This window comes from Myotis davidii, unplaced genomic scaffold (genome assembly GCF_000327345.1).
Source record: "Myotis davidii unplaced genomic scaffold, ASM32734v1 scaffold19, whole genome shotgun sequence".
Taxonomy (NCBI): Eukaryota; Metazoa; Chordata; class Mammalia; order Chiroptera; family Vespertilionidae; genus Myotis; species Myotis davidii.
The window spans coordinates 312,582-336,645 of record NW_006289854.1 but is presented as its reverse complement, the minus strand read 5'-3'; the positions used below and the strand labels follow the sequence as shown (position 1 = coordinate 336,645).

Below are 24,064 nucleotides of genomic sequence, written 5' to 3'. Positions count from 1 at the left end.
TTTGCACGATTTAAACAATTTTATTGAATTTATCTAAAAAATTAAAAAAAATGTTTTTATTGATTTCAGAGAGAGGAAGGGAGAAAGAGAGAGATAGAAACAACGATTGGCTGCCTTCTGTGCATCCCCTACTGGGGATTGAGCTCACAACCTGGGCATGTGCCCTGACCGGGAATGGAATGAGCTACCTCTTGGTGCCTGGGTCGACACTCAGCCATTTAGCCACACCAGCCGGGCTGAATTTAGCTATTGTTACAGCATCTCTTGACAGTCTTGATTTAAACAGAATGGTACTAATATTGCTAAAATGTGCCTTACAAATTGAGAAAAGCTGTCACAGGAAGGAAGCTAATATCCAGAAACATACATTAACTTTAACTGTCAGAAAAAAACAGTGATATTCTCCCTCAGATTGTTTTGTCCTTACTGTGAATGAATCTGTTGGATTCTCTGTGGGCGTTATTTTATATGGCATATGGTCTCCTCTTACTAGATGAGACCAAGAGGAGGCTCTTGAGAATTATAGTCAGAAGAAACTGTTTCAAATGTTTATCTTTCTTTCCTTTTCTTTCTTCTTTCTTCCTAAACATTGCCTTGAAAAATCACTCTGACAGGAGTACTCACTACAGTCAGTTTTCCTGAGGTCTGTTTTGTTCATTGACTTTTCTTGTTTGTCTCCAGTTACAGATTTATGATCATGGATCGCTTTGGGAGTGACCTTCAGAAAATATATGAAGCAAATGCCAAAAGGTTTTCTCGGAAAACTGTCTTGCAGCTAAGCTTAAGAATTGTATGTGAGCTACATGTTCCTTGTTTTTAACCCAGTGAAGCTGTTGTGTTGAAGCTTGGTCCTCTGCTGGTTGGTATTGGGTACTGCGTTAACTTACTCTATGTGATGCTTTCAGCTGGATATTCTGGAATATATTCACGAGCATGAGTATGTGCACGGAGATATCAAGGCCTCAAATCTTCTTCTGAGCTGCAAGGATCCTGACCAGGTAGTTTTATAACTTTAACTTCTACAATTTGAAACCTGTTGTTTGAAAACTAATATGGCTGCTTTGAACTTTCAAACCCATGCAGAAGTTTTACTTTTTGAAGTAGATATGCTAATAATAATATTTTTTCTTGACACCTCTCTCTAGTTAACATTTTACATTGTTGATGCTATTTGTTGGCACTTTATCAAGTTGGCTGTTTTGCCCTAAATAATATTCAGAAGAAGTGCTTGTGATACAAAATGAATTTCAAATAGCTGCTTGGGGGTGGAAGCTTAAAATTATATAGTGCACCAATGAATTATGTTTGCCTGTCTGCTTTGTCATGTTTTTATTTCCTTTGTTCAAGAAATCCATCAAATGTAAGTGTTCTGTTGAGAAATTTGGTCTTTAACATGTTGATTATTCAAATCAGTTGGTTTACAGAAATAACGTAGCTGTCTAAATTTGTATGCCCTTAGTGTTTGAAATTTAAATTTGCATTTTTTTTTTTAGTTTATTACATTTCCTTTGTAATTTTTACTTTTTAAGGAAAGGAGAAAAGCTAATGTTACTTTACCTTTATTTGAGTTAAGTTTAGTTGGAATCAATGGATCTATACAATTTTCTTATAACTGTTTCTATGATTTTGGTAAATAAGGTCTAGTTGACATTTCACTGTTGGGCTACTGTACTTATTCCATTCTGTATGTTCTCTACTAACTTGATCTTGTATGAGAAAAGATTATTTAAACATTTTAAATGTGTTTATGGCAGTAGTCCGTACTTCATTTTTCTTTCCCTCAAACCTGTCTTTAACTTCTTGCTTATTTGTTCCTTTTAACTTAGGCTCCTTTTTCTTTTTCTATCACCCATATATTTGCTTCCCCTCCCATCTCCTTTATGGTGGCCATAGAGATCTATATGCATATGCAGAAGAAAGCTGCTATACTAAAGCATGCTCATGCAGAAAGCTTAAAGGCAGTCACAGAATTGCGAGCCATCTTGTTTTAGATTAGAAACAAACAAAACAAAGCTAAGACCCCAAACGGTAAGGATTCTATTAATTGAAGTAGACTGGACTTATGCAATATCATAAATAATAGTACAGCCTATTTCAGTTTGCAGTTGACTAAAACCTGCTGCCTTTTGTTTCTAGGGAAGTATTTTTGCAGCTCTCTTATTCTTTGGGCATATGCGATTATTTTTCTAGTATTAGATGTATGTGCTAGATCCATCCCCATATTTTCACTTCACTTCCCTCTTGTGACCAGCTGCATACGTTTGTGAGACAGTTCCCAGAACTAGGAATGTAATAGAGGCTCTGGCATAGAGAAAGCCCAGGTTATTGGATTTGTATGCTAATGAGACCCACATGTATATGTCCACGGATGTGTGTGTATGTAACATTAAAATGTAGCTTTAATTTTGAAGACTTGACTTTAATATATAATACTTAAATGTAGATAAGAACCTCATCTAAAAGTTTTTTAAATCATGATCTGAAACACTTCTATGAAGTGAATTGATATTTGATTATTTTAGAAGTGAAGAAGCAGAGGAATGAAGGTTAGCAGGATTATACCAGAGGGTGGCAGTTGTATCTCAACAAGTACGATGGTCTGCTTTGTGCTCAGTTTTTTTGGTTTTTTTTTCAGACTGTAAGGAGAAGTATGGGGTTTATAATCCTTGCTCAGTAGAAGATTAAGGAGAAGTATAACATACTTATCCAGAAAGTAATCAAAGTCAGGTGATACTGTCTATACTGTAGCTGCATGGTCATCTGACACTTTCCTTTAAGTGAGCCTTTCAGAGTAAGCCTTTGCTGTTGTTTGCATACAGGACCTACCTTGTCTGGGTGCAGTCTCCTGGCTTAAATTTGCGCTTACAAATTTATAGGTGTACCTGGTAGATTATGGCCTTGCATATCGCTACTGCCCAGATGGAAGTCATAAAGAATATAAGGAAGACCCCAAAAGATGTCATGATGGCACTATTGAGTTCACCAGCATCGACGCGCACAATGGCGTGGGTATGTCAGCAGTAGCTGAGCAAGAAATGCACAGCTAACATTTCACCTGGATTCCATACGGTTCTTAGCTCTGCATACGTAACTAAGGAGAGAAGATTGAAGAGGCGAAGTGGGACGGGAGGAAGGGGAGGCGGATGCCTGCAGCAGCCTCTGTTCTCTCTGAGCCCAAGCGCCAGTGTCTCAGCAGTGAAGTGGCTCAGTCACTGCAGCGAGTGTTTCTTTTCGGTTGCTTTTAACTTAATCAGAATGTTGGTTGTTTTTCCCCTTAAAAATCTAAGTTTTCATGCAGCTACAACTTTATAACAGGTAAACTTGTATTTTGTCACCTGTTGATAAGTTGGTCTCTTTCTTCAGCTGTTGTTTCTTTTTTCTGTGCCCACTTCTGTGGGGGAGCTAAAACCCCCAGTTCTCTGGGACTCTTAATAGCTCGTAGCATTTTTAATATCTTAAATATTAAATGTGGCATTATTTTATATTTTATTTCCTAGATTAATAGTCTCGGTTTGGAACTCTGGAGTTTGTCAATTGGGTTTTAAAATAAATTATTAGCCGGGGGGTAAATTATTTCTTTGTATTATCCAATATTCAATACTTTCTTTAAATGCAGGCAGAATTTATGAAAAACAAGACTGTAGAGTTGACTGTTTTACCTTACTGCTTTATATGTAATTGAAATTGCACCTTGAAAATGATTTCAGTGTGCTTCATCTACTTCTTTTGTGTTCACAGCCCCATCAAGACGTGGCGACCTGGAAATACTCGGTTACTGCATGGTCCAGTGGCTCAGCGGCCACCTGCCCTGGGAGGATAATTTGAAAGATCCTAACTATGTTAGAGATTCCAAAATTAGGTAAAGGAGACTCACAAATTATTTTGGGAAGCTCATGATAAGACAAATGTTTCCCAGTCAGAATTTCTTTACTGGAACTGTAGCTTTAACTGATACTAAAATAGAAATAACAAAGTACTTGTTAAATAGTAAGAGGGAGAGGGAGAGAGAGATAGAAACATCAGTGATGAGAAAGAATCATTGATCGACTGCCTCTTGCATGCCTCCTACTGGGGATCGAGCCCGCAACCCCGGGCATGTGCCCTTGACCAGAATCAAACCTGGGAGCCTTCAGTCCACAGACCGACCAATCCTCTATCTACTATGCCAAACTGGCTAGGGTGGTTTCTTGGTCTTGTGTTCAATTTATTTTAGAAGAATGTCTATAAGGATATTTAGGATATAGCACAGTGCTGCTTAGTGTGCTATTTACTGTTATTAAATATTAGTAACTTTCTATGGCATCAAGCTTCAAACAGTGACTCATTCTTTAATTTTTAACAGATACAGAGAAAATATTGCAGGTTTGATGGACAAATGTTTTCCTGAGAAAAATAAGCCAGGTAGGAAAAGACTTCTTATATATTCACATGGGTTTTGTTTTCTGAGAGAAAGTCATGATGCCCATTGGATATTCCTTAATGTGAGAGTTCAGGCGAAATTGTAATGGGGCCTGTTTGCATCAAAAAAGAAGTGGCTACAGGGGTACTTGAGCTTTATTTAGTTACTGCTTTCAGGAGGGGAACCAAATTTCATTCATTCATGCAGCTGTTTCTTTATTGAGGCTTCATTGTGTGCCAGGGGCCCTTCCAGGCACCAGAGATACACCGGTGAACAAGACATACAAGTCCCTGTCCTCCTGAAGCTCACGCTCTGGTTGGAAGAGACACACAGTGAAGAAACGAGTGCATTGCAGTATCTTATGTGGTCGGTGCAATGGAAAAGAAGAAAGCACAGAGTAGAACTAGGGAGTGAAGTAGGAAGGAGGGCTGGGGTTTGAAATGGGTGGGCAGGGCTGGCCTCACTGCCATTAGTATTGTAGGAAGGAGCTAGGGAGTAAGCTCTGGAAGTCGGGAAAAGCCTCTTCTTGGGCCATACTGCCTCAGTTATTGTAGCTTTATCTTAAGTCTTGGTATCTGGAAGGTTAAGTTGTCCAGCACTGTTCTTTAAACTTGCCCTTCTATTTTGCTATTCTTGGTCTTTAGCATATCTATGTAAATTTAAGAATCACCTTGTCACATTCACACACACCCCTCCATCCCCAGTCTGCTGGAACTCTGAGTGCAGTTGCATTCGCTGTGGACTGATTGGGGGGCATTAGTATTGTTACAACATTGAGGGTGCCAGTCTACCAGTATGGCATTTCCTCCATTTGATTTCGTCTCTGTTTCTCTCATCTGTGTTTTATACTTTACTCTGCAAAAAATCTTGCCCATCTTTCATTGTGTTTCATGCTTTTGATGCAATGTTATGCTATATATTTTAAAATATTTTCCAATTGCTTGTTGCTAGTATACAGAAATAGAATAGATTTTTATATACTTACTTGCTTTTGTGACCTTGTTATGTTTACTATTCTAGTATTTTTTAAATAGATTCCTTGGGATATTATATACACTCTCATGTTTGTGAATAAATTGTTCTCTAGCTGGCATTCAACTCTGTGCCTTTTATTTCTTGCTTTACTATATTGGCTAAAAGCACACACGACTATTGTGCCTTACACATTGGTGAAAGAGGACATCCTGGACTCCTCTCCGAGGGAATTTTCAGGAGTTGACCAAGCTCAGTGCTGATGCTTCAGGTTTATAGAGCCCCTCGATCAGATTGAGAAGTTGAAAAGAGGGTTTGTTTTCTCTCTTTTTAACTCATTTATGTCAAGTATATAGAATCTTACCTGATCCGTAATGGATGCTTAGTATGTATTTGAGTGAGTGAATGTGTTCCGTGTGCATGTAGCACTGGCAGGAGCCCTTGATTGGTTGGGTGTGGGTGTGGGAAGAAGAGTGCCGGCTTGAGGAGCCGGAGGATGGAGGTCTCAGTCACCCAGACTGGGAAACTACAGGGAGCAGGTGTAGGGGCAGGTCAGGGGTTTAGGTTTAGATTTGTTGGGATTTGAGGTGACAGTTCCACATCGAAGAGCTACTGTGTGAGGCAGTGTGTGCACCAGTCTGCAGGTCAGGGCAAGGGCGAGGCTGGGGCTGCGTAGGTGTGAGTCAGTCGCCTAGAGGTGGATTCTTGGTGCTGAGAGGTGGTGATCTGTAGTAAGGTTCTCCGTGTGGCTGTGGTTCTGCCTCTGTACAGGTAAGCTGTCACTCAGAAGGTGATTTTTCTCTTTCATGGGAAAAGCAGGCCTTGCTTCTTTCAGCTTGTTTTTGGTTTGTTTTATTTCTCATTTACATGAAGAACCCAAATTTTAAAAGTTGGCTATGATAGTCATTGTACTTAAGCACATTTTACTTCATAATCCATATTCTAGGTTCCTGTGTGTTTTTGATAGCTTTAAAACTATGGCAGTTATTTTTGTGAATGTTTAAATTTTAAGTATATATTTTTCCTTATCGTCTCACAATTTCAGAAATGTTTTTTTACATCATACCTCAAAATATATTTTTTATTCTGACATTTTCTGAGTTCAGAAGCACAATTTTCAATGAAGAAGTAATTGAAAAAAGATCGTTTAACAAAATATCCATTTTAATTCTAATTTTACTATAACACAAGTTATTTTCTTCAAAGTAAGGGATAAATATATTGTATTTGGATTTTAAAATTATAGAATAATTGTGTTATTTTTTTTTAGATGAAATTGCTAAATACCTGGAAACAGTGAAATTGCTGGACTATGATGAAAAACCCCTTTATCAGAATTTACAAGACATTCTTTTGCAAGGACTAAAGTCTATAGGAAGCAAGGATGATGGCAAACTGGAACTTGGGGGTTTGGAGAACGGAGCTCCGAAAGCAAGAACGACAACAAAGGTGAATTCTGTGAATTTCCTTTAGACTTCCTGAGATTATGATTGCAACAAATAGTGATTTCAGTAGAGTAACTCAGTGAGTAGCTCAGGAAAGAAAATAATAACAGATTGCTGGCAATTAAATATTTATCTTCATTATCTAAGGGTAGGATAAGCTCTTTATAATAAAAATATGTAGAGGGTTGAAAAAATGAACATTTACTTATTTACTAGTGGCCCAGTGCACAGATTCGTGCACATTGAAAGGAAATTAATTAGAAAAAATACTTTAATATTGCAGCAAGCTAACTGATGGCCGATTCTGCGAGGAATCGGGCTCCCTCCTCCCTCCTCTCTGGGTCCAGGATGCAGGTGAACCAGATTCGGGACCAATAAGCCCCAGCAGCAAGCTAATCGGGCTCCCTCCTAACCTACCAGTCGTAGCGTCTGCCCCCTGGTGGTCAGTGCGCGTCATAGCTACTGGTCAAACGGTCACTTAGGCTTTTATATATATAGATAGACTAGAGGCCTGGTGCATGAATTCGTGCACAGGTGGGGTTCCTCAGCCTGGCCGGCGGTTGGGGCCATCTTGCCCAGTCCCTGTCGGGGCTGGCTGGCTGGGGGGAGGGACTGCAGGAGGTTGGCCAGCCGCAGGAGGTTGCTGTGGGAGCAAATGACCACCAGGGGGCAGCTCCTGCATCTGCCCCCTGATGGTTAGTGCATGTCATAGCAACCAGTTCACTGGTCAGTCGGTCGTAACGGTTGCTTTGGCTTTTATATATATAGATTATCTACAGTAGCAAGTGATTACATTTTTTCAAGAGATTCAAGCTTGGGATAGTGGTGCCTGGCAGAGGGATTTTGGTAGGGGCACTCAGCTCACAGTTTGTATTGTTTTCCCCCTCAAGTCAGCCCCTAGGGTTGATCTTGTCTTTGTTGGCATGGTCAGAGAATTTATTATTTGAAGATTGGCATTTGAAAAGTTACAATTTGAAAGTTTATTGTTTATTGATCTGTTTACCATTTGAATATGATTTTGCTCTTTACCAAAATGCCATTGTATAAAGCAGTGTATATGCATATAAGGGGCTTACTTTTTAAGAGAGAAATGTTAAATAGTGAACTTTATGGGGAAGTATTATGCAGCCATGTAAATAACTCCTGATATTACTTTAATATTTAGATTTTACAGGCATGCATTAACTTTTTGGTTTATTGGTTATTTCTAGTAATTGTTGACATTGATTTCCTTTGTAATTTGAAATCATTTAATAAAATGTATCATCTGCTTTTACATGGAAAAGGAAAACTACTTTCAGAAGAAATATATTTTTTACATTAGTGACCAGTCTTACTGTCGTTAATTCTGAAAGCTCTAGCAGCTTCCTTTGGGAATTGTGTATTTCAAACTATGAGGAAAAGGGTTAAAACAAATTATCTCTTTAAAACAAGAAACGGCAAATTAAAAGATTTTTATAATTCTTCCTAGATTGAAATTTTGAAATTGGATCATGAATTTGACTTTTTGGCAAATAGTAGGTCTCTAATTTCATCACGGAATCGAAAATTATACATTTCATCTACATAGGCATTTTCCCCCTGCAAGTTTTGTGTTAATTGCATCTGCTCAGTTTTGTGGTCAACAAGTGTGCTAACAGCTACATTCGGCTTTGAAATGAAGGGATGGACTGGAAGCCTGATGGAATTTTCAGTGAGGCAGTAACTTACAGTTTGCATACATGGGTAAACACACAGCGTGCATCCTCGTGTGCCGGACAGATTTCTTTACATTATATTTATAGCTCGCTTCTAGAGTGTTTTTCCTAAAATTTAGCTGATTGAGAAGTAAAGATCTCTGCTGCAGTGAGAACTTGTTCAGTGCCATCCCCCATCTTTGCAAATCGCTGTTTGGACCTGTGTGCTGGAGAAATTTGGTTTCTGCAGGTTGGCTGACTTTACAGCTGAGTAGGTCAGTCTGCTGCAGAGCTAACATCTGTGCCTGATCCCCTGTGTCCTTGGGTAGTTCAGAAGGCTGGACAAGTCCTGTCGGATCATGCCCTACACGCCTGAAGCTTCACATAGGGGGAATATATGAATACCAAGTTGAACTGTTAGGTTTCCTTTATTAGTTTACTGCTTCATTTTACATTTTATTTTATTCTTGTCTTCATGGCTAACACAGGGCTATTCTTGATATTAAAAAGAAGTTAATAAAAGCTAGGATTAGGTAAGATCATGAAGTTGCTTTATAGCCATATAACTATATAGGTGAGTTATTCAGTGTGTTGGCCCTTTGTCTTTGTGTTTATAAAAGTGAAAAAATTGGACCAGACCAGTTTTTTTTAAAAAACTTTTCTTTTTCTTCTTCTTTTTTAAGCCCTAGAACAGTTTTCCCAAATAAATTGTAAATGCCACATGTCTAAAACTGGCAAAAGCAGCGCTGCACTGGCCTAGAAGTGGGGGCTCTCTAGAAGGAAAAGCTTCTCTTTTGAGAAATTAGAATTCCCTTTCTTCCTTAGCAAGGGGTATGCAATCAGGATGGCGTTCTCTGCTCTGGTTACTAGGAAGCTCACAGCTAAATAGGATTCTCTGATTATGGAAACTATAGTGTTAATCTTTATAATTAGCGGATTTTCTCACTACTCTTTGTCATAATTTTTAGTTTTTTTTCAGATTATTATTCAGATAATCCATGTCTAACTGTAGTTTTGCTTTGGAACTTTATTCATTTCTTGAAAATCCATTTTTAGATTTCTAAGGCCCTTAGAGGTCATGTGACTTACGCAGTGAAGCTTCAGAACTGAAGTGTCTTGACTCTTTTCATTACACACTGGTTCCTGCAACTCAGCTGATTTTGTCTGACAGCATTTACGTTTATAGAAATCTTTGCTCATGCCTTATTTTTTATTTTTAGTCTTTCTAGTCTTATTGAGATATAATTGGCATTCAGCACTGTATAAGTTTAAGGGGTACAGCATAATGTTTTGACTTAAATATATTGTGAAATGACTACCACACTAAGTTTAGGAAAAAAATAAAAAATGTATATGTTCTTTTTATTTCTCAGACTCAAATCTCTTTTGGAAAGGGGCAGGTGTAATAAGTTCAGTACATGTTTCTCTGTGTTCCTAGCAGATATCTGTTATGGTAACACCTATAAGAATTGATCAACAATGGCAGGAAGCAAGGTTCCTTTCCAGTTTTTATCTGATACCATGCACACTGGGAGTCACTGCATAGTATTGGCTTTCTTCCCCATGCTGTACTTCACATCCTGTGGCTGTTTTTGTAACTGGCAATTCGTACTTAGATGCTATTAAACTTGAAGATGTTTTTGTTTTTGAAGGTTTTTGTTTTTGAAAAAAAAATAGATCATAGTCTGTAGACCATTGGTTCTTCCTATCCAGATGGCATGCATTGTCAGGAAAGTTGGGCATGGACGCCAGCTGAAGGCGGGTGAATGGAAGTCAGGGCCTAACCTGGTGCCCCTGCTGAAATCACAGGTGTTTCTCTTGTTGGTTGAATACTGTCTGATTTTCATTCCTGCGTCATTTACCTGCCCGGAGATGAAGGAAGCTCCTTTTTATTAAATAAGCTTGAAACAAGATGAATGCATTGGGCTCTTGGGTAGAGGGTATTGGATGGCTCCCTCTATGATGAGCATGTAGAAATCTGCCCTCCTAAACCTGCAGAAAGCATTTTCTCCTGTGTGGAAAGCAATATAGTACTGAAATATTCCTCCTTAATTTTGGCCCGGACGAACAAAAGTGTCTGTGTTTATTCCTGCCTAATGCATCACGAATCTGCTGACATGCTAACCTTGGAGTCTTGGCCGGCGTTAATCAGGCCTGCGCGCCGGAGGGAGGAGGCACCTAATGCACTCCATCAGTGCCGTTTGCATATGGAAGCCCTCACAGGGGAGCTGCCCGTGCCAGCTGAGGGTTACCTGCCCACTGCAGTTATTGTATGTAATTATCGAACCAATCTGTTCAGCCCAGCAGGGCTGGGATGGCAATCACGGAGCGGCACTTTGGAAAGGGAGGATGGGAGGCACTGCCCCTTCTCTCATCCGTTGTAGGAAGTCGCAGCCTCTAGGGCCGCTCTCTTTGAGAAGGGGTCCTTCCTTCCCCAAAGCTGCTCAGCAGATGCTACTTCTGACGTTTCCTAAGCTCAGTGCAGTCCTCAGGTTTGTATTTGTGGAGCCTTTTCTTTAGGAGCCTGGTGTCTCTGAGTCCTCATCGTTCACAGCCGCCTTAAGCATCGTTGGGAACAGTGGGATTAATTGTTACACAGAGATAATAGCAGTTCTGACCGTTTGGAGGGTTAAGATAATGTGGTCTGAGCGGAGCTGGGCCTCCCTGCGCAGCTCTCTTCGGAACAGAGCCATGGTTGCCATTAGGAGGAAGAACAATGTGCTGTCAGCAGGTATTACACTCTTATAGCCACACGCACAATGGCCCGAAGCAAGGAAGGTTCTCAGATGAGGTTCAACTTAATGTTAATTGTTAGGAAATATAAATGAGGACATTCTGATGCGAAGTGAATCTGTGAAACTTGCGAAGTATCAGATGATTCCCTACATGACACACACTTATTTTAGGCAACCTAGAGAAGCTTTGACTTTTAATTTGCATTTTAACACATTGAAATTTGAGACTACATGGGATAAAGTTACATGCAAAATGCAAAGTTTTAAATTATCTCTAAGGTCCTTCTATAGTTATAGTTACATGTAGAGATGTTAGGTGATTTAAAAACTTTACACAGGAATGAACTAGGTAGAAAATAGTATAGTATTAGAAAATAATAATAAGGAATTGAAAGAACAGTTGGGAAGAATGGATGGTGACAGAATATAACCATTAACTCTCCTAAGTCACACTCAACTGGAAAAATAAGTAGAAAATAGGAAAGGCCTGAGAGAATGGTGGGAAAACCAACCATTTCTGAGATTTTAGCAGACCTGTGTACTCTTAAGATCCTTCCTTACAGCAAGGTTTTTGGCCCTGTTAAACTTTTAATAAAAACATTCCAGAAGGAAATATACCCCCATAGATACACACTGTAAAATTGGAGAATAAGTATCATTGGCCTCAGAGAGGGGCGATGCCAAGTTTATAAAACACTGGGCTTTAAGAGAGCTTCTGTATCCCCAGTCCTGAGGGTTAAAACGCAGCTTTGCCTCATATACCCCCATAGATACACACTGTAAAATTGGAGAATAAGTATCATTGGCCTCAGAGAGGGGCGATGCCAAGTTTATAAAACACTGGGCTTTAAGAGAGCTTCTGTATCCCCAGTCCTGAGGGTTAAAACGCAGCTTTCCATAATGAACTATGTGAGGCATAAAAAGTTAGATGCGGGTAACAGCAAACAGACCCACCTTTCAGGCACACTGAGTAGTTGAAGGCTCTCTAATCCCATTGCCTTTGCCCCCCTTCTCTTAGGCCCCCACTACCTTGAAGTTGTGTATTGTAGCCCCCATCCGTATTTCTCTTTCCTCGGTTCAGTTACCTGCAGTCAACCATGGCCTGAAAATATTAAATGGGAAAATTCAGAAATCAACAATTCTTAAGCTTTAACTTGCCCTCTGCTCTGAGTAGCATGAACTATTGCCATCCTGCCCAAAGCGTGAGCCATCCATCGGCCAGCATTTCCACCACCCGTTAGTCACCCCGTGGTCGTCTGGGTTGTCAGAGCAGCTGTCGCAGTATCACAGTGCTCGCTCAGATCACAGTTATTTTACTAATGGCCCCAGAATGCAAGAGCGGTGGTGCCGGCAATTCGGATGTGCCAAGGAGAAGCTGTCAGGTGCTCCCTTTAAGTGGAAAGGTGTGTGTTTGTGGGGAAATGTCGCGCACTATATATAGGATTTGGAACATAAGCCCTCAGAGAAGGGGGGCTACTGTGTATGTGTTTTGTGTATTTTGATAGCACACCTGTATAGGTTCATAATGTATACTAATATACAGTGAGTGTGAGTATTTACTTCTTTGACCATCAGACCACAGCTTTCTCTCTTTACGTTTTCACATGTAAGAAGCGGAAGAAGGAGGCTGAGAAGCACACAGAAGCAGGTGCGGAAGACATGGAGTGCTCGGACACGCACACGGAGGAAGCCATGCAGACGCGTAAGTGGACGGTCTCGCTGTGACTTCTCTCCGCGCGTAAATGAGGTTTCCTTACCTTCCGCTAATAGGACTCCGCTGTTCGGGTCGTCACCTTTTGACTTCATAATACAATATCGTAGGGGAAGGCCTTCCATCTGTGCAGTGTGTATCACAGGGCTTTGGACACGCAGAGTGTTATTACTGTTCACAGTGACCATGAAGTTGGCGCCGGGAGCTTCTCTCGTTTTTCAGATATGGAGCCCAAAACCCCGAGTGTTCAGGTGGCAGAGTTGTTGTGCCCTGGCCGCGTGGCTCTGTTGTTTGGAACATCGTCCCGTACACCTAAAGGTTGCGGGTCCGATTCCCAGTCATGGCACATAACTAGGTTGTGGGTTTGATCCTCGGTCGGGGCACAAACGGGAGGCAAACAACTGATGCTTCTCTCTCTCCCTTCCTCTCTCTAAAAAATCAAACATCTCCTCAGGTGAGGATTAAACAAAAATGACCACGTCGTTGAGAAGGTGGTGGCCTTAGAGACCAGCACTCCTGATTCTCAGCCTTTCTCCATTCCCACGCGTGGGATGGAGAGGAGCGCATGTCCAGCACCAGGGGTCAGTCCTTAGTTCCTGCACTTCCCTCAGTTGCCCCGCTCTGCTTGCCTGGTCATTCCCACAAAGTGCCAGCCTTTCTCTCTCTACACTTCAGGTGCAAGGATTAAAGCCTTGCATCATCATTTTCCAAAAAGCAGGGTGTAAAGTCACCGGGTGCCTCACAGGCTGTGCTGCCGGCGGAGCGGGTCCAGAGCTAACCTGAGCGAGGCCACAGGCTGGGCGGTGGGCTTCCTCTGAGGGGCAGGCAGGCCCGGGGTGACCAGGGAAGGGAAACATGTCCCAGGTTCCTTTGACTCCACGCTGGCTACGTGCCCTTGCTCTCCTGGCCCTTGGGCTGGTATTGCATTGCCCTTGGTTTCTAATGGGAATGCTTATTTTAGGTCACGTCTCACTGAGGTGCGAGGCTCTGTTGGGCCAGGTCCGGGGTGTGCTGCACCTCCCCTCTGCCCTGGCCCAGGGCGCGCTGCGGAGGCAGCCATTTGACTTGCCAGGAGGACCATCTCTGCCCCTTCCATTCACCCCTTCTTCACCGTGTGTTCTGGGTAGAGCATCCTGCGGTCCACCTGGATTTACTCGAGAACACGGGGGTTTCTGGAGACTGAGTGTCCCTTCGCTCCGGGTCCCCGGGTCTGAATAGCCCATCTCCCCTCTGCTGCTGCCTCTGCTCTGCACGGTTCCCTCCTCCTGCCGTGTTCATGTTGTTAGGAAGTGAGGAGCCCTGAGGAGCAGTACAGCCAGGCCTGTCTCAGCCAGAGGCGAGCAGCAGCCCGCAGTGAGTGGGAGTAAAATTAAATAGCATTTATAAAGATAGAGCAAGAGTCTTACTTTAAAAACCCCCCTAGGTTCTAAACCTGGCGGTTTTCGTTTAGGAGACGTCCTGCAGTGTTAGTAAGGTTGACACCCATTTAGAAATGTCTGGGACTCGGGCTTCTCCACTGCCTGGCGTCATCGTTACCTGGGCTCTGCTGGCTGGGCATCAGAGGGGTTTGTTTCGAAACCTAAATGATTTTAAATTGGGGTATAATTATAAATGAGTTTTTTATACCTAAAATTTTAATCAGAGGTCCTTATACTGATACTTTTTACTGTGAGAAAATATATTAGTTTTTTTGTTTTATTTAATAATGACAAAAGAAGAGAGTAAATCCCATTGCTAATTTAAGGAGAGCAATCCAGCTATCTTTTTGGTATAAAAAAGCAGATAAAGAATAATCAGATTCTGCCTTATTCACATAAACTTGGAATTGCTTTACTTAGATGCTGTCTACTTTCCCATTGTAATTCATTTTCTCCCTAAAGTAAAAGGCTTGTTAAGGTATTTTACAATCTAAATATTCAAAAATGAGAGAAATATCACCTGAGATGGTGAAATACTACTGCTTCTAGTCAAAAAAAAACCACACACACCAAAAAACCAAAAAAACAACACCCCCCCCCCCCCCCACACACACACACAAACTAAGGGCACAGGAAAATGTATATATATTTGTATTCATCAGTTTAAAGAAACTTGAAGAAGGCACATTATTACATTTGATTTAAAGAAAAAAGTAATCCAATTCATTGAATACTGTTTTAGAGCTTTAAGATTTTGTGTCATAAATGTGTTTGAAGAATGGTTACCTCCAACAGCAGCTTTAGAAATGTCAGTTTCTTCATTAACAATTTTATTTTCAAACACAATTTATGGTTTACAATATGGTGAGAGATTTTTCTCACTGTGTGATCTTTCAGAATGCTGTGCCTAGCAAAATGGGAGCAGCTTTCCTTTAATATCTATTTAGACCATTTTAAAACGTGTATAATTTTCTTGATACACCTAAACTCATTTAGACTAGTTGGGGGTCTATTGTGTACGAACACATTCTGAAAGCTTTCAAAGTGTGTATTGTGTGGGTTTTCTCAAAGACGGAGAGGGGGTGACGGGCGATTTTCAAGAAGAACAGAGGCCCTAATCCTTTTATTTTTATGCAAGGCATAATTTTTACCAATTGAGAAAATTTGGTTATTTGCTGCAAGTAATTTCTTTCCTGCACAAAATGATAAGACTTATAAAAACCATGTGTATTCTGGCATTTCAAAACCATGCCAGGATTTCAGAATTGGACTAAAAATTAATGTCACCATGATATTTATGGCTAGTGTCCTTTGTCCCTACTGTTCATAGAATGGTCAGTACACAACAGAAGTCTTGTGGGTGCTTTTAGTTTTAGGTTTGAAGTACCTTGCATTTTGGATCATTCTTGAGGATTCTTTGATGTAAACATGGTTTTTATTTACCTCTTGAATATCTATATTCTAGTAAAAAGAGGTATTTTTAAAGGCACCCTCCATACATGGACATTTCCCACTTGTTTTTTCCTTCATTATTAAAATCATAGGAGGGTATCTCAAACTTGTATATTTTATTTTTCAAATTTAAATCTCACACATACTTGTTTTGTGATGAGAACTTTTACCACTAGTAGTGTATTATGAAAATGAGTATATTTTTTAAAGAGATGAGAAATCGACTTTTCTCTGCAGCAGTCAGAATTGATTATTAGGAAACTATGGAATTGATACGTGCAGCAAAGTAAGTTGCATATACTGATTACATAGTAAATTCCAGGTGGTGGTGGCATTGAACTTTAAATCTAGATGGAAGAGGGTGAGCAGCAATGGTGTTTAAGAGTGACCTGTCAAACTAGGACGGTAGTGGGACAGTACTGCTTGAACACGGCTGTAACCGTGTGAGCTTCGGCGTGCTGAGTGTGTGGCTGCATTCAGGGCATGGACAGGCTCCTGTGCCCAGTGCTGACTCTGGCCTGGATCTTGGGATCGCCCGTTTCATCAGTCCCAGAGTCACAGCACTCTCGGTTTTCTATGCCAAATTAATTTTGAAATTCTCAAACTATACTAAAAATCTACCACAGGATACTTTTAAAAGAAGGCTATATAACAAACATTGAAGAGAAAACTCAGTTTAAACTAACCATAGTTACAGGCTATGTATTTGAGTGGCAGAAAAAAAAAAGATATTCATATCCCTTTGAAATTTGCTTTAATTTAGTGTAGCAATTTTCAACTCTTTTCATCCCCCAGCACACATAAACTGATTACTGAAGTTCAGCAGCAAACCAGAAAATACATTTTTGATGATTTGACCAAGAAATAGGTATAATTTTGATTTATTCACACCGGATGGCTATTGTGGGGTTGGCTGTTGTCCTTTTTTTATTTGACAATCTAAGGCAGCGGTATTCAACCTGTGGGTCGCGACCCCTTTGGTGGTCGAACCCCCCTTTCACAGGGGTCGCCTAAGACCATCCTGCCTATCAGATATTTACATGACGATTCATAACAGTAGCAACATTACAGTTATGAAGTAGCAATGAAAATAGTTTTATGGTTGGGTCACAGCCTGAGTAACTGTATTTAAAGGGCCAGAAAGTTGAGAACCACTGATCTAAGGGAAAAGTCAGTGCCCCTAACTAGTCAGGTGCTAGATGTTTTAAAAATTCTTGCGGCCCACCAGTTGGAAGTCGCTGATTTAGTGTATGGCAATTGACTAGAAACTAGAATTTGGAAAAATAAACACACTGATTTTTAAATTGCTGATCTTCCAGTTAAGGGACTAAATAAATCTGTAATCAGAAATCCTTTAGGCACTATTCATTATTAGTCATATGCGATAGACACTTTGTCCTAGGTTCACAGTGTTTGTCCATGTCAGAAAGGAAGTATTGATCTCTTCGTTCGATGCAGGCATTGATTGATATTGAGCCACCTGCTGCCCTCACAGAGGCCATTGCTGCGTCCTGGCAGAGCGCAACATTAGGTGTCCTAGGCATCGAGATCAGCCTTAGCCACATCCCTCTGACTGCCGTGCTCGCGTCGGGGTGGCGTGGGGTGGCTGGGAACAAAGTCCTTGGGCAGCAGCACTCCCTGCCCTCGATAAAGAACGCTGGTTTAGTCCACCAGGAGCGGTCGGGGCGGAACTGTCGGAAGTCCCTTAGCCCAGTGTCAGGTGTGATGCTTTCCTAGAGGCTGCTCAGTGGCCCCTGTGTCATTCTTGGTGGAAAGCTGTTGAGGAGCCCATGCTCGCCTGCCTGAGAGCACGGGTGGCAGGTGTCAAAGGCAACACCTTTAGAATAAGCCTTCCTGCTTCCCTTAGTGTGCCTAACCCGTCAGTGCCCACGGAGACAGTCCTTACGTTCTGCTCTGCCGTACGTGAGCTTAATGTTCCTGCTGCACATACACCTTGGGAGACGCACTTCAGGAAATCACTGTTTTGCCGGTGGGAGAGCCGATGGAACTTGGAGAGAGACTTTGTTAGCATATTTTTGCCATTTTCGGGGCATTAACAGTTACGCTTTTGTGTATGAATTTCATCTCCACTAATCAGCATGGTTAATAAAATTTAAAATATTAGTAACAATGTGTTGAAATACTTACATTTCTGTTCTTTTGCTTTTGTAAGTTAATGATTACTGTTTGAAATGTCTTTGTTTTCTCTTCAAGGTTCAAAAAGGAGAAAGAGAGTCCAGAAGTAAACCGCATGCTGTGAGCCAGTTTTTCTTTTCTTCCTGTCATTCGGCTTTTTCTTCATTTTCTGTTGTGCGTGTTTTCATGTGGGTCTTGTGGGTGGGGGTAACAGGGAAATACCTGTGTCGTTGAAAAACAAATTTTTTATTGGAATAAATGCTTTGTACAGTTTATTAAAGGCTAACTTATAAAATTCCAGAATGTTTAGGTTGCATGTACTCTTTAAGCTGCCCGGCTGTGGGAAAGGTCTGGGTACTTAGAAGAACTGCTGTGAGGTGCACTTTCCAGTTGTGTGTATTTCTCAGAGGGTCAAATGTTTGGCCGAGTCCTTCCTCTTAAGGAAATGCGAAACTTCAAATAAAGGGGTCTTTTTGCTTGATACAAGTTCAGTTTGTTGTGGCCATGTTTGGTTTTTATTGATTTTGTTCAGTCCCACAAGCATGTAAGCACCTGCTGTATGAGGCAGGAGATACAGAGAAGGGGAAGGAAGTGAAAGAAAAGGTGGGTAATGAGCACGTGGGGCTGGTCGAATACACATGCTTGCAAGCGAGGTTATGTAAGAATGATGTAAGTGGGCAGGCTCTGTGGGAAGAAGATGGGGTAATTGCCAAGTGATGGCACGGTCACAGAGTTTATATATAGACACTTCCATAAGGAAACGCTGTGCAATAAATCTCTATAGCTTTCTGTCTGTCTGTCTGTTTAATGGGTCTATCTCTATGTCTAATTGTTCATTCACAGATTATTTTTCTTAAAAGTTTCATTTTTTGTAGCATATCATATTTGTATAGTAAAGCAAGCAGTTGAAAGTTTTGGTGATTAGAAATTTTAAGATGTGGACTTTTTATAGTTGCCCTGGAAACGAACACTTGGAATTTAAACGTTTATGAATAGTTTCAAGATTTGCTTTGTTAGAGAACCTGGGGCTGGATTGGCGTCGCTAAATGTTGGCACACCTTACCAGCTGTGTCATGTCCAGGGTTTTCAGATGGTGTAGATATACACTTGTATTTAAGTCTTTAAGCATTTATTTCTAATACAGATTCAAAATCTGAGTAGCATGTTAAACTGGTGATTCTCTGTACTGCTTAGGACAAGCCTCATTTAGTAAGTGCGGGTGGGATGTCTTCAGCTAAAAATGGTCCAGGTTGTACCAAGTGTGAGCAGCTCTGGATCAACACAAAGACTGGAACTTGCACTCTCGGATGTGGACATCCAGCTGTCCCTGCAGCAGGGGCCTCTGAAGCAGGGGCCCCTGACGTGGTCAGACACTGACGGGTGTGGAACAGACGGCAGACTTTCCTGTGAGGTTAGTCTCAAAAGCCTCGCGAAGTTGTAGGGCCCTGTGTCTTTCCAGAAGAGGGAACTCGGCTCTGGGCAGAGACTTCTGCTTTCTGGAGAATGTTGGATTTAGTCCTCGCCAGTGCTATGGTCCCAAGTTTATTTGTAACACTTAAATCAACTCTCAAGTTCTGTTTCAAACACATTGACGCCTAAAATAGGATCAAATGTGTGTGGTGTGTTTTTGTGTATATGCCTTAGCCTTTTTTGTTTTTCAAAACACAAAAACATAGCAAAACCTGTTGGTTAAATATTAAGAAAACAAATATTTCCTCACATATTGTTTTTACAAGTGCTGGCATTTTCTCGAATGTTCCTCTGTTGGCAGGACTGCAGAAATGGAGAGCTAGTAGCCATAGTAGCCAGTCTGATTCTGCTGCTGGTTTTCTTTCCCTGCTTTGGGCTGGTTTTTCTTACCCCCTGTGTTAAGTAAATAAATAAAAAAAGGGTGAATAATCTCCCTGCCATCGGAGTTATGCTTTCGTGTTTTTTGCCTTTTCCGGTTCTGCGCTAACTCTGTGCATCTTGCGTTGTTTCTGTTTTCTTCCCAGTCCCCGCAGTCGGGGGCTCGCCATTCTTTGTTCCCCCCTCACAGTTGGGCTTCCATATCTGACGTGTGCTCCTCGCACGTTTTGTCACCTGCTTGGCCGTTCTCTCAGGCCTGTGGAGGACCAACACCTGTGCCGCTCCTGGCCTTCACGCACTGGAGCCGTGCGCCCCGGGTCCCGGCAGCAGCCAGGCTGCCTGTGCATCTGCCCGAGTCCTGCGGGAAGGGAGCATCCGGTGCTCTCAGGGGTCACCTCTGAGACCAGCCCGCGGCTTCCTCAGAGTTACTAGGTTCACTGCCTGTAGGGACCTGAGCCGCAGTGATATAGCAGTGGCGGAAATAGAAGTAAATTAATGCATTTGGTGTGTGTCTGTATATACAGTTGAGCATTGTACGCTTGGTTATCCTTTCAGCTTCTATTTTTAGTGGCCTTTATTAGTCTGGTTATCAAGAAGTATTAATAACACATGGTCATTGTAGAAAATTGAGAACATACAGAAAGAAACTGTCCGTACCACCCCCGACAACCACTGTGGATGTGAGATTTTTCTAGTCTGTTCAGGCACTTTTATCTTGAAATAATTACCAGACTTGATAGACAGCTTTATATTCTGCTTTTTAAAGCAAATTTTAATATTTTCTATGTTATTACAGATAAGTATAATAAGTGTAATTTTTTTCTTATGGATTTATGATACCTTCATGGCCATTTCCCTAATATTGGACATCTAAGTTGTTTTCAGCATGGAATAGTATAAGCAATACTCTTTAATAAAAGTGGGCGGAAACCTTTACCCGCATGTACAAATATTTCTTTAGATTTTCTGAAGGGAACCGCTTTGCCAAAGACTAGAAGAACGGAAGAAGGTTGCTGATGCCTGTTGTCCAATTGCCTTGTAAAATCTGTCCTGGACCCTTACTTGTCTGGTACATCAGCGTGCTCCTCACGTTCCTGTCTCCTGAGTAGTACTAGTTTTCATAATTCGCTAACAAATTCTCTTAATGGCGGGTAAACCTGAGCAGTTCTACGTGTAATCTGCTCATTCTCTTCTCTCTATGGAGTGGCTGTACTGTTTGTATAGTAATCATCTTAACCCTTCATCGTGTTCGTTGCTGACTTTTTCTGTTTTATTTTTTTATTGTTGTATTTCTTATGAAGCTTGATGTTTATGGCTTAATCTATTGATCTTTTTCATGATAAATTCTGCCACTGTTTGAAAATTTTCCCATCTTGGAATCAGAAATATGTACCATAACTTTTTCTAGGTTTTTTGTTTTAATACTTCCAAATTTTTAATCCGTGTGAAATTTACTTTAGTGTGTGTATGCCATGAGGTAAGACTCACAACGGATTTTTTTCCAAATAGCTAACCAGTGGTTTCAGTTCATTTGTTAAGTAGATTTTCTTCCCTGCCCTGGTTTGGGATGTCTGCTGTGTTACATATTACGTTCTCACGCCGGGGTCTGTTTCTGGACTGAGTGTTCAGTTTCGTTGATCTGTCCTTATGCCACCACACTGATTTATTAATGCCATTTAACTTACTAATTCTTATTTATTGCCCAGTGTGCATTAACAGATCAAAATGAAAGAAAAGTTTACACATAATCTCGTCAAAAGTAAAAAGTCAGACTCTGGTCCTGTGGCTGTGCTGTTTTGAGTCCTGCTTCACGCCGACTTACATTTCGCAGTTCAGGCGGCTGCGTGGGTGAAGTTTTGTGGGTTTTGTGTTTTCCTTCAGTGCACAGGCTGCTCTGTGCCCTCGTTTGTGAAGCTCTGCACACAGCGTGGTGAGCAGAGGGGAGAGGGCCGGTCACTTGAACTTTCCTGGATGGAGAAATGCGTGTTCCAGACTCTTAAGAAAGGACCATTGTGTTTTGGGCATTTTAGTCCCCCTCTCCTCCCCCTGCTCGCCCCAAATAAAAGCTCTGCCTTCTTTATGTGATGAGCTCCCCTGAACACATTGGTGCTCATGCGCCAGTCACCCCTGGGGAAGGACTGTGTCCTTCCTGGGCAGCACCTGCAGAGGTAGGACCTGCTCCCTCCCAACAGCCCTCCTCCCGCAGCCCCACGGGGCTCTAGTCCAACAGCCTTGGCGGATATGTAAAGGCTTAGGATAAAAATATGTCATTTATCCCACCATTTGTAATTTAAAGAAGGATCATGCAGACATTTTGAAAGATAGGCATATAGTCCCAGTGGTCTCACTCCCCTTTTAAAGTTTCTAACCAGGTTTTTGGCAGAAGTTGTCTGTTCGAGGTGCTGCAGTTGCACATCAGCCTTTGATATGTCATGCAAAGTGCTCAGGAGGCAGAGGTGGCCGCAGTTCCATGATGTGGTTTCCCGGGCTCTGTGCTGTGGGGGTCAGAGAAGCCACAGCCAGGAGAGCCCAGGGTGAGGCCAGGGATCCCAGGCCCCTGCTGCTCCCAGCGAGCTGTGAGATGCACCCAGAAATGTGTGCAGGGGGGTCAAGCTAAGCGAGCAGCCGCCCTAATACCCGGTTGGTCTTTTAGCAGCAAAATTGGGGGAAAATAGGAAACTTAAAAAGTGGTGTCTTTTCCCGGTGTTACTGTTGCTCTCCCCATTTGAATGAAGAGTCCCTAACAAAAGAAGCGCTGCCTGGAGACTGCATTTGCTGTTCTCGACTCCAGTTGTGTGTAAATATTAGAAAACAGCGGGGCCCCGCATTCCAAGAACCACTTGAGCAGTGCCACGAAGACAAGTGTCCTTCCTGGTGTTGTCGCCGCAGTCCCCGCTCTCCTGCTGTTTCTAATCTGTGCGCGCAGCCGTGCAAGAACCGGACTGACATTTACAGGCGCAGCAGGGAGCACTTGACGAGGGGATGTTAAAGACTCCAGTGGCTCCGCTGCCTGGCCACCGCGCGGCACGTGCTCCCAGGCGCGGGGCCAGGAGGGCGTCTGTGCTGAGGCCCCGAGTTGAGCGGCCCCTCCACCCACAGGTGTCACTGGTCCTCAGGCCGCCTGCCTAAGGAGCACCTACTTCTGTGCACGGGACCAGGGAGAGTCTGTGTCTCCCTCCTCCCCCCCGTCCCCGCTAGACTCTCCAGGAGTGTTCCTCATGCAGGAATAACTGCGTGAAGACAGCCCCGGGACCCGATCCGCCCCAGCAGGTACAGGGAGGGGGCAGTTGCTTTGTTCCGAGCCTGACACTCCCCCATAGCCTGCCCGGCCAGATCCGCGCAGACCGCAGTGCAGTTAGGCCCGCAGTGCAGTTAGGCCCGCAGTGCAGTTAGGCCCGCACAAGTGTCTGGTTGGCTTCTCCTCCATGAGGCACTCCCGTGGGAGTAAGGCGAGACAGACTGTCATTTGCTATTACTAATTCTGTTAGCATTATCGCTGGCGCTTTTTTTCGTAATTAGCTGTCTTAGTTGGCTCTTAAATTTTAATAGCCAATTGAAGCTATGTTTTAGCCAAGTTCCATATCTAAATTGCATTCAGTCCATTAACAAAGTTGGTTAAAAGGCTATTAAGACAAAAGCCAATATATGGCGGCTTGCACTTCCCTCTCTGCGTCGGCCACTCAGCCTCCCCCTCGCTCTGAAGGGACTTCTTCTCTTCGAGCAAAGTGGCAGGTGAGCCGGACGCAACTTCCAGGGGCAAGAAACTAATGTCAACAAGATTTTATTGAAAAATGCCACTGCCGCCCGGCTGGCATGGCTGAGTGGTTGAGTGTAAACCTATGGACCAGGAGGTCACAGTTCGATTCCAGGTCGGGGCACATGCCTGGGTTGTGGGCTTGATCCCCAGTGTGGGGCGTGCAGGAGGAGCCAATCAATGATTCCCTGTCATCACTGATGTTTCTCTCTCCCTCTCCCTTCCTCTCTCTGAAATCGATAAAAATGTCTCTGCCTACCCCTGCCCCCTTTTCCTTTTTGTGAGGGTTCTTTTGGGGTTGGGTTTTGTCTGGTCGATGGTGACAGAGGGTGGAAGAAAGGGGCATTTAATATTCCTACTTAACACTGACAGGTTCTGAAAAGTGAATCATTGAAATGATGTTTTTCTCCATTTTGGTGGATCAAAATTATTAGCTAAGCCATCTGAGGCACCTTCTGGTAGAGTTGTAGTCTTGCTGGGTTTCGTGTGTAAAACGTTTTGCCAGACAGTAAAAAAGA

At 42.3% G+C, this 24,064-nt stretch overlaps 1 protein-coding gene across 1 annotated transcript in view; it reads left to right on the top strand.

Annotated features, from left to right (window-relative positions):
• Nucleotides 1-18,435, top strand: part of VRK1 (vaccinia related kinase 1) — a 48,270-nt gene extending 29,835 nt beyond the window's left edge. The window contains exons 6-13 of the mRNA XM_006762709.2: nucleotides 682-790; nucleotides 906-998; nucleotides 2,877-3,009; nucleotides 3,739-3,859; nucleotides 4,343-4,401; nucleotides 6,642-6,820; nucleotides 12,839-12,929; nucleotides 18,023-18,435. Of these exons, the coding sequence (XP_006762772.1) occupies nucleotides 682-790; nucleotides 906-998; nucleotides 2,877-3,009; nucleotides 3,739-3,859; nucleotides 4,343-4,401; nucleotides 6,642-6,820; nucleotides 12,839-12,929; nucleotides 18,023-18,054 (817 nt within the window). The 3' untranslated portion in view covers nucleotides 18,055-18,435. The remainder of the gene's footprint in view (nucleotides 1-681; nucleotides 791-905; nucleotides 999-2,876; nucleotides 3,010-3,738; nucleotides 3,860-4,342; nucleotides 4,402-6,641; nucleotides 6,821-12,838; nucleotides 12,930-18,022) is intronic.
• The last annotated feature ends 5,629 nt before the right edge of the window (nucleotides 18,436-24,064 follow it).